At 32.5% G+C, this 9,091-nt stretch overlaps 2 protein-coding genes across 4 annotated transcripts in view; one reads left to right on the forward strand and one right to left on the reverse strand.

Moving 5' to 3' along the window:
- The window catches only part of LOC108358413 (uncharacterized), a 247,418-nt gene that overhangs the window by 227,431 nt on the left and 10,896 nt on the right, over nt 1-9,091 (reverse strand). The gene's annotated exons all lie outside the window — the stretch shown is intronic.
- LOC108358414 (transcription factor Adf-1-like) lies at nt 5,654-7,691 on the forward strand. The gene is made up of 4 exons (XM_017609740.1): nt 5,654-5,858; nt 5,953-6,087; nt 6,149-6,305; nt 6,667-7,691. Exons 2-4 carry the CDS (start codon nt 5,958-5,960, stop codon nt 6,857-6,859), a joined length of 480 nt encoding a protein of 159 aa, XP_017465229.1. The 5' UTR covers nt 5,654-5,858; nt 5,953-5,957; the 3' UTR covers nt 6,860-7,691.

A 9,091-nucleotide genomic window follows, 5' to 3' on the forward strand; every position in this document is an offset into this window, starting at 1 on the left:
CAGAAATATTACCAGGGATATAATTTTCTTCGATATATACCCTATGGTTTCCTAGTACCATTTCTTTTTCCGTTTGTTTTCTTTCAACAATAATTATTTGCGATTTAAATCGATTTACGATGGTATCCAGGATTGGAAAATGGTCATTGAAATCTTCTTGCTGGGAATGTATAGTAGTCATGGTCGAGATATTGTCGTCTTGATTTTCTAATGCATTAATTTCATTTGTGTAAGAGTTTATTCTGCTAAGACAATCGGCAATTTTATTGTCTTTTCCCTGGATATAATCAATTTTGGCTTCGTATTCCCCTAACTGTACAAGCCAACGTTGTAGGCGAGGATTAATATGTTTGCCATGATATTTCGCTTGCAACCACTTAAGTGGTTGGTGATCGGTATGTAAATCGAATTCTGTACCGTACAGATATGGCCTAAAATAATGAACGGCCCAAACAATGGCCAAAAGCTCTTTCTCGACGGTAGCATAGTTCTTTTCATGGTCGTTCAATGTCCTGGAAGCGAAGCATACAAGGTGACCATCTTGAGACAATACAGCCGCCCCTAAGGCGAAGTTGCTCGCATCAGTAGTTAGTTTAAACCTCTTGTTGAAATTGGGATATCGTAGAATAGGATGATCAGTTATTAGTGACTTAAGTTTCTCAAATGCTGAGATATAATTAGGGTCACTTGTATTAATCATTCTATCTTTTTTTAAATAATATATCATAGGATGACACTTTAGCGTCATCCTTTATAAATTTACGGTAGTATCCCGTCATCCCTAAAAAAGATCTTATCTGTTTCTCTGTTGTTGGTAATTTCAACTTTTGGATTACATCAACCTTACTTCTATTAGGCTTGACTCCTTCAGGGGTTAGAATATGACCCAAGTATTCAGTTTCTTTAGATAAAAAGCTGCATTTATTAACTTGTATTTTAAGGCCAGCTTTTTGCAAAGCTTCAAAAATTTGCTTTAAATTCACCAAATGTTTCTCTAAAGAGGTACTAAAAACTAAAATATCGTCAAGATAGACAACACACACTTTATTTATGTATTTTTGAAGCACAGAGTTCATAAGGCTTTGGAAAGTGGACGGTTCGTTTTTGAGGCGAAATGGCATCCTCACAAACTCAAAGTGTCCATGTGGGGTTGAAAAAGCAGTTTTTCTACGAACCTCTGGCTTCACCATAATCTGATGAAAACCTTTTGCAAGGTCCAGTGTGGTAAAATACATTGCTCTGCCCAATTTGTCTAATATCCCGTCGATATTAGGAATTGGGAATTTGTCTGAAATCGTATTTTCATTGAGTTTTCTATAATCTATCACTACACGCCATTGTTTTGTTCCTGTTTTGTCTGTTTTTTTAGGACCAATCCACAATGGACTGTTATAGGGAGAACAAGGTGGCGTTATAATATTTTGCTGTAACATTTCTTTTATTTGTCGGTTTATCTCTTGCTCATGTACTTTAGGATAGCGATAGATTTTTGAATAAATTGGGTTATTTGTTGTAGTTACGATTTCATGTTGATTATTATGAGTAGCCGTAAGCGTTTCACTCTCTTTATAAAACAAATCTTCATAAGCTAAGAATAATTAACATTATTACGTTCTTCAGTGTTTAGACGTTCTAAATTTAATTTTTGGACGACATTAGCGGGAACTGGTTTTAATGTGTGAATGTGGTGAATATCAAAGGGGTATTGATGGAAAAATAATTTGTTGCCATTAATTACAAGACAGTCATTTTCAAAATCTATTTTCGCTTTAAAAGGTCTTAAAATATTTTGTCCAATAATCGCATTATAAATTTCATTTTTTAAATAACCAACTTTCCAAGATATTGTGCCGAAAGATTTAAATTCTTTAGGAAATGGGGTAACTATTTTACTTGTTATTTGATTAATTCCATTAATAGTTCTAAAGTATAGTGCCTTTTCAAGATTTTCAACAGAAAAATGATTTAAAGTACTCGTCCCAATTAAACTAGTTGTGGAACCAGTGTCTATTAAACAGTTAATTCTTTCATTTTGAATAGTAATTGTTATCACCGGAAATCGCTGGTAACCGAATCTTCGGGAAAATTTTCCGTCTGCTCAACATTAGTTATATCCATGGGTTCAACTGTATTATCAAGATAGACTGGCTTATTTGTTTTATGTGTATTTCGGGACTGAGCTGATTAACTATATCTATTATTTGATTGATAATTATCATTATAATTGCTTGCATTTAATCGTGAAGATGGCTGGTAATTTTTTAAACAATCACTGTCCATTATAATATTTGTTATTTTCAAGGAGAGTATTCCGTGTTTCTGTTTTATTATTGTTTTTTGAAAAATTTATTTTATTTTTGTTATTAGTATTATTTTGTGCATTGATTTTGTAGTTATTATCATTGGATTTTAATTTATTTGACTGTCTTCTATGCCTAAAATCTATACATCTAAAATCATCAAGAAGTTTCAAATTCGAGTATCTGAAAATAACTTCATTTAACGTACTATTTGTTGAAATATGAGCTCGTATCGGGCCATCTATTTTTTCTAACAATATATCTACTAGATCTCTATTTATATTAACAGGAGAGTACAATGAAGAAAGCCTACCATCAAATTCATATAGTTCATTTAAATCAAATTTAGCTTTTTCAAAAATGCAAAAAAGTTCTCTTAAAGACACCTTAACATTTCTACAATAATTAAATATTTCGCCATAAGTCTGACGGGGTCTAAAATATTGTCTTAAGTTTATTTTTATTTGTCCCCAGTCAGCATCTTCTCCCAACTCCTGAATGCTTTTGCCAGCGTTTCCCATAATTTTTTCATTTCTTATTATCTGAAGTCCGAATTCTCTTAGCTGAGCATTACCCTGACAAAGTTCGAAAGTTTTTTCCACTGACCTGATAAAAGATCCGACATACTGGCTCTCATCCAAAGGACGTATATGTCGAAATTGATATAAAACGTCTTTTGGGCTTAACTGCAGAGACTGGCTTGTTGCTAGTTGCTGTTGTTGATTGTGCTGCTGCTGCATCACCAAGGCTTGTTGTTGGAGAGTAAATGCTTGTTGTTGTTGCAGCATTTCCTCGAACTGAAATTTTTTTTGTTTAAGCGCTTCTACTTCCTCCATTTTCGTAAATTGTCTATTCCTATCAAACAAAATTTGTCTGTTTTTCATTTACTTTCTTTCTTTGCTGCTTCTTAAATGTTATTGATTTCTTCTTCTATCTTCTTTTCACTTATCAATCTCCATTTGGTATTTCCATTAAACATTATCACTTCCTCTTTTCCTTTACTCATTCTTTAATTTTTATTTCGTTTTCTACTCCATAATTTTCTATTCTCGCTAATGGATATGTATGTATATACATGAGTAGATTTTGTCATGTTTTTGTGTTTGATTTATTTCTTTCTTTTCACTATTTATATGGCAATTTATTTTTTTGTAACCTCAGACTTCTTTTTGTTTATATCGCTACCGCTCTTTATACACCATTTCGCAACCTCATATTGTATTTTTGTTGTTAACACTGTTACTCTAATTTTCTTCTCACATATATCTTGATGTTGCTTTGGTTACTAACAAGGCATAACAAGGTAGAAGTGATTTCGACATTTCTCTCTTTTGAACTGCGACTGAAATTTCAACTCTTAACCCTATACAATTAAAAATTCTAATTTTTTAATTTAAAATTTCAATTGTGAGCTGTGCTACTGATTTTAAATACACAATAAAATGAATAGGATTTACGAGCGGAGTGCTGTGTGTGACAAGAGCCAGGACAACAAACTTTATTGTCAAGTGAAGCGAAAAAGGTGGGCAAATAGCTGCGGTGTTTCATTGGAATACTCTTCGTGTGTGTGCGAGATCCGTTTTAGGGCCAGTGACTTTATATTTGTTGCCCATTGCAACTGAGTGTTTCTAAGCGCTCTCGTTTGTTCCCAGGCATAGTACCTCTACCTTGCGATTCCCCAATGCTTCAATTATCCCAAGATTCGGCCGTACCTGAGGTGTCTGTGGGGACGAAGTTAGCTGTTGATGCACATACCCAAACTGAGCAAGTGTGGCATAAACAAGCACGACCGGATCCACGAGTACACTAACATACTATATAAGCACCCTTTAGGATATTGAAATAGACTTAGAGCACACCACAAACTATAGTACAAGTGATTGTAAGTAGTCCAAAGTTTGGTCCAAGCACATGTAAAATTCTATTTACATTTAACATTGAATGTCCTAGGCTCGGACCAATTGTCCGCTTCTGCATTACATTGTAACCAATTTTAGATATAAAAAAATAAATAAAATAAAACTTTTGCCAGATGCGACTCGAACCGGGGCTCTAAGATTTTCTAAGCAGATACTCTCTGTGGATGCCAACGACGCACATGAAAATTCGATGACTAAGTGCCTACATATCAGTAAATCGTTAATTGTACCCGTTATGCGCTACTGCGTGACATTGTAACCAATTTTAGATCAAAACTCATGCCTTATACATTACATACATTAGATACAAAACTACTATATCTACGAATATATTTTTCTGGACCAATGTTTCCTTCAGGGCAAATGCTCCGCGAACACTAATGATAAAATTTGGTACATGCATAACAAAGGGTGAATTTCTTTGTTTACATTTTTTGACATTACAGTCAGCTATGAGAGAGCTCGACTGAGTTGTCACTTCTACCTTGTTGAATATACCTTGGTTACTAATATTGTTGTAATTCCTTATTTTCTCACTCACAATTTGTTCAAATATTTCTTATTTATATTGTTATTAACTCTTTTATGTACTTATACATATATATATGTATGTACATATACATAAGTAGGTATATAAGTAAATATGTAATATGTTGATTATTTCTCTTTATTTGGTTATATATTTTTATTGTAAATTTCTTGGACTATTTTCTTGATTTTGTTTTATTTAATGTTTAAACGATTGTTTGTTTTTGTTTTATTTTTAACTGTTGAGAGTGGTGTTATAGCTGCAGAATCCACAATGAATTTTTTTGTTTTGTTTGTTTTTGTATAAGTTTATTTTCCAAACTTAATGTGGCGTCATATTTGTGAAATTTGTGATTTTATATAAATCTCTTTTTCAAACGGTTTAAAGTGGCATCATAACAGCACAATCCCGTATGAATTTTTTTATATTATTTCTCTCTATATATGTATATACATTTTTTTATTATTTTTGGTTATGTATACATCTAAACTGTTTTTCAAACTGTTACAGTTACATATGTAATTGTTTCTACACAAACCGTTCTTTGAGAAAAAAACTTCGAATATACGTATACTTCTTATTAATATATCGAGGGCTTATATTCAATACCCTCTATCTGCAAAAACTCAATTTTTCAGGAGAGCAAAAAAACTGTTTTGGCAGCTGTTTTTAAAAGTGTTAATAATTTTAAGTACACACGCATGTCTTAAATATTCACGTAATATACTAAAACTAGTTTTTACTTTTAATTCATTTAATTTTAGTTTAAAGATCAGATAGAGGTTATTGCAATTCGAATTATAACTATTTATATAGAAAAATTTGCTGATAGAGGGTTTTGCAGAATAATGAAAATGTCAGTTCTTTAAGGCCCGTCCACATAGAACTTTGGCGTTGGCGTTGATTAACAGCTGACTATGAATACGCACAATTATATGAACATGTCCACATATCAACGGCAACGCCAACGCCAAAGTTATCGCACGCAAAAAGATGGGCATCTTTCATCTTTTTGCGCGCGTTGTCAATCAGCTGATGGATATAAATTTAATGAAAATTTGAGAAGGACGCGGCGAACAAATTAAATTGACTGAATTTTCACTTAAAAACGTGAGTAAACATTTAATTTATGTAAAAACTTGTTTATTACACTTATAAACAAACAAACGATATAAATATGTATGTATTATTGTTTTATTTGCAGGTAAAATGGAAGATAAATTAATAGAAGCTGTCAGTGCGCACCCCTGCCTCTACGATAAAAGCTCCAACCTTTTCCGAAACAAATTTTTAAAGGAAAAGGCTTGGGAGAAGGTGGCACAGCTGGTGGGCGTATCTGGTACGTATGCATATATATATTAAAAGTTGTATTTAAATTTTAAATCAAATTCCTCCGACAGAAAAGCATTGTCAAACGAGGTGGAAGTCTCTGAGGGACCGCTTCGTCCGGGAGACTGCTGCATTAAAAGGGCGGTCGGGGGCTGCTGCTGAGGAAATGCCAACATGGTCGCACATGGAGGCAATGAGTTTTTTAAAAGATCATGTTGCTCCTCGAAGGTAAGTTTATCAATGAAACATGCAGTGACGGTGTACTCAATTAAAAATAGTTAACTGAAATGATTGTGCCGTTTGCACTGGCAATCTAAAGTGAGTGCATGGTGTTTTTTGTATATAAGTATATAAGTATAAGTTTGTGTATAAGTGTATATATAAGTTCTGTATAAGGTATGAAAGTCTGACTTATGTGGTTTTGATTAAAACATGAACCATATTTTTATAAGGAAATAACCATTTTAACTTGAAAAACATTGCAAATATTAAAAAAAAAACACACCACGCTCTTTTGGTTGCCAGTTTAGTTTTTCGATGACATAAATATATAATATGTATTAATAACATTTTTCTTGTTTACTTGCAGAACATTTTCGAGCCTGGATTTCTCCCAAACGGATGGGGATACAATTAACAGCAACATACAGGACTCAGAGGTGGAGAATTGCGAAGAAATTAGTTCTCCAAGAGCCTCTATTGACGCTAGCTCCATAAAAAAAAAAAACCGGCCCGAATGGAAGACAAGGCAAATGAGAGATTTGGGTCACTATGTGATGTAGTGAATAAATTCGTAGAAAGGCAATCTGAATCCGAAAGCTTTGATAAAAGCCGCAATTACGAGTTCTATAAGGTTCTGGATAGTTACTTATTAAAGCATTCAGAACAGATACAAGATACATTGAAAATGGAAATATTAAACTACGTATTCAATTACAATTGTGTTTAATTTTTTTTTTGTGAGCCGGTGCTTTAATAAATAGCTTTCTAGAACCTTAGAAAACTGAATTTTTTTAGCTATTATTAAAGCTTTCGGGTTGCAGTTAATTGTTACTATTGTGCTGTTTGCGAATCCGTAATTGATAACTTTCTGAAATTGTTTTTGTACCTTACACTTATTTGCACCTGTGTTCAAAAAAATACTTTGTGAAATTGTTTTTGTACCTGTGTAATCGTAACTTATTTACACCTGTGTTCACAAATATTGGAGTAGAATTCAAAATGAAATTGTGTGCAACCTAAGAATATTTATTTTTAATAATTTTCATTTAAATCATATTTTTATTTATAACCGAATACGTTTAAATCCAAGTTTCGAATCTACTATAAACTAGAATTTGAATGAAAATTATTAAAAATAAATATTCTTAGGTTGCACAAAATTTCATTTTGAATTCTACTCCAATATTTGTGAACACAGGTGTACAACTTAGTGAAATAGTCTTTTTTAAATAAGGGATTCAATCCTCTTAATTTATGTTTTTAAATAGAGCACTGAATCCTCCTAATTTATGTTTTTAAATAGAGCACTGAATCCTCATAATTTATAGTTAGGTGTTTTTTGTTGTGCCTTGTAATTATAAAATAAAAAGTTAATGTTTATACATACACACGTATGTACAATATAATACTAATATTTTATTTAAAATGTATGGTGTTTACAGTGAGTATGATTAATTTAAAAACCAATTTCGGAATTAAAATAGTGGTACATATTAAAAATTTAAAAATTAATGTTTACTACAGCCCGCGACAAAAGATAGCACATCAATATTTTGACCAGTTTTTACTACTTTTCTTTTGTCTTTAACATTCATTTATTTTTTATTAAATTATAGTTCTTTATCCAGCAAAAGCCATATAAATCTAAATTTAAAAATTTGTAAAATTGTATATGTTATAAAACAGCATACTAAAAATGATTAGAAATTCTAATAAATATGATTGAAATTGGTATGAAAAGTTTGTGAAATTTGGATTTTTAGCTAATGAGCTATAATTTTATAGAAAAATAATGAAGAAAGAAAAGATATATAGTCAAAACTGATCAAAATTTTGATGTGCTACCGTTTTGTCGCGGGCTGTATCTTGTTGTATCGTTTTTGTATGTGCTTAAAAAGCAAAACAAAAATGATGTGCTAATCATGGCTATCACAGAATTCATCGTAGTCCGATTTTTCGTGGAATCTACGAAAATGCTATCCTTGAATTCGATTAGCTACGAACGTAGCATATACTTTTAATTCACTCCTTCGTTTTAATTCGGATCCAGTGATCGCATTTTCGTAGATTTCACGAAAAATCAGACTACGATGGATTCTGGGATAGCAACCAATACTAATTAATAAAGAATGAATTTATGAAAAAATAGGTACATCTAAAAGTATAGTTTAAGAACAAATTGATGAAAGAGAATATTATTATTTAATTAATAGGGTGCGCGGTTATGTAGTCTTTTAACTGATCCCTCAAATTGAAAGCACTTCTGGCGGCATTGTTCGCCATTAATCGACCAGTTCCTCGAAGGGGCGTTGTAATTTCCTGACGCCATAAACCACCGATAATATTGTCTCCTTGTTATTGGTCGACAAATTCTGGTGGGCAATAAGCGCCATCGTGCATTTTTAAAAAGTTATGTAATAGCACTGTTGCTTTGACAATGCTCTCGGCAATCGTTGGATGCATTTGCAATGGGGACAGAAGAATTCTCCAGCGAGCTGTCATAATTCCAAACGCGTTTTCTATAACGCGCCGAGCTCTTGAAAGACGCTTATTGAAAAGTTCGCGGTCAGGCGACAAACGTATTCCTAAAAAGCGTATATGTATGTTTAGAAAAACGAATAAAATTTCAATAGGTAAAGTATATGCAAACCTGGATATGGTCGCATAATATAGCTTTTTAAGGGAAATGCTGCATCTCCAACAAAAAAATGAGGAAATCTAAGGGTGGAGTGTGGCAGAATATCATCCTCGGGAAGGTCTAATTGGTTGTTGAAAAGTCTTCTCCCAAAGCT

Source organism: Rhagoletis zephyria, unplaced genomic scaffold (assembly GCF_001687245.7).
Source record: "Rhagoletis zephyria isolate East Lansing unplaced genomic scaffold, Rhagoletis_zephyria_1.1 Rzeph_scaffold_00250, whole genome shotgun sequence".
NCBI lineage: Eukaryota > Metazoa > Arthropoda > Insecta > Diptera > Tephritidae > Rhagoletis > Rhagoletis zephyria.

Excerpts from the sequence above, each read along its gene's own strand:
- LOC108358414 (XM_017609740.1), top strand. The coding sequence starts at position 5,958 with ATGGAAGATAAATTAATAGAAGCTGTCAGTGCGCACCCCTGCCTCTAC. Across the intron at positions 6,088-6,148 it reads ACAGCTGGTGGGCGTATCTG|AAAAGCATTGTCAAACGAGG; the intron begins GTACGTATGCAT and ends TTCCTCCGACAG. Across the intron at positions 6,306-6,666 it reads GATCATGTTGCTCCTCGAAG|AACATTTTCGAGCCTGGATT; the intron begins GTAAGTTTATCA and ends GTTTACTTGCAG.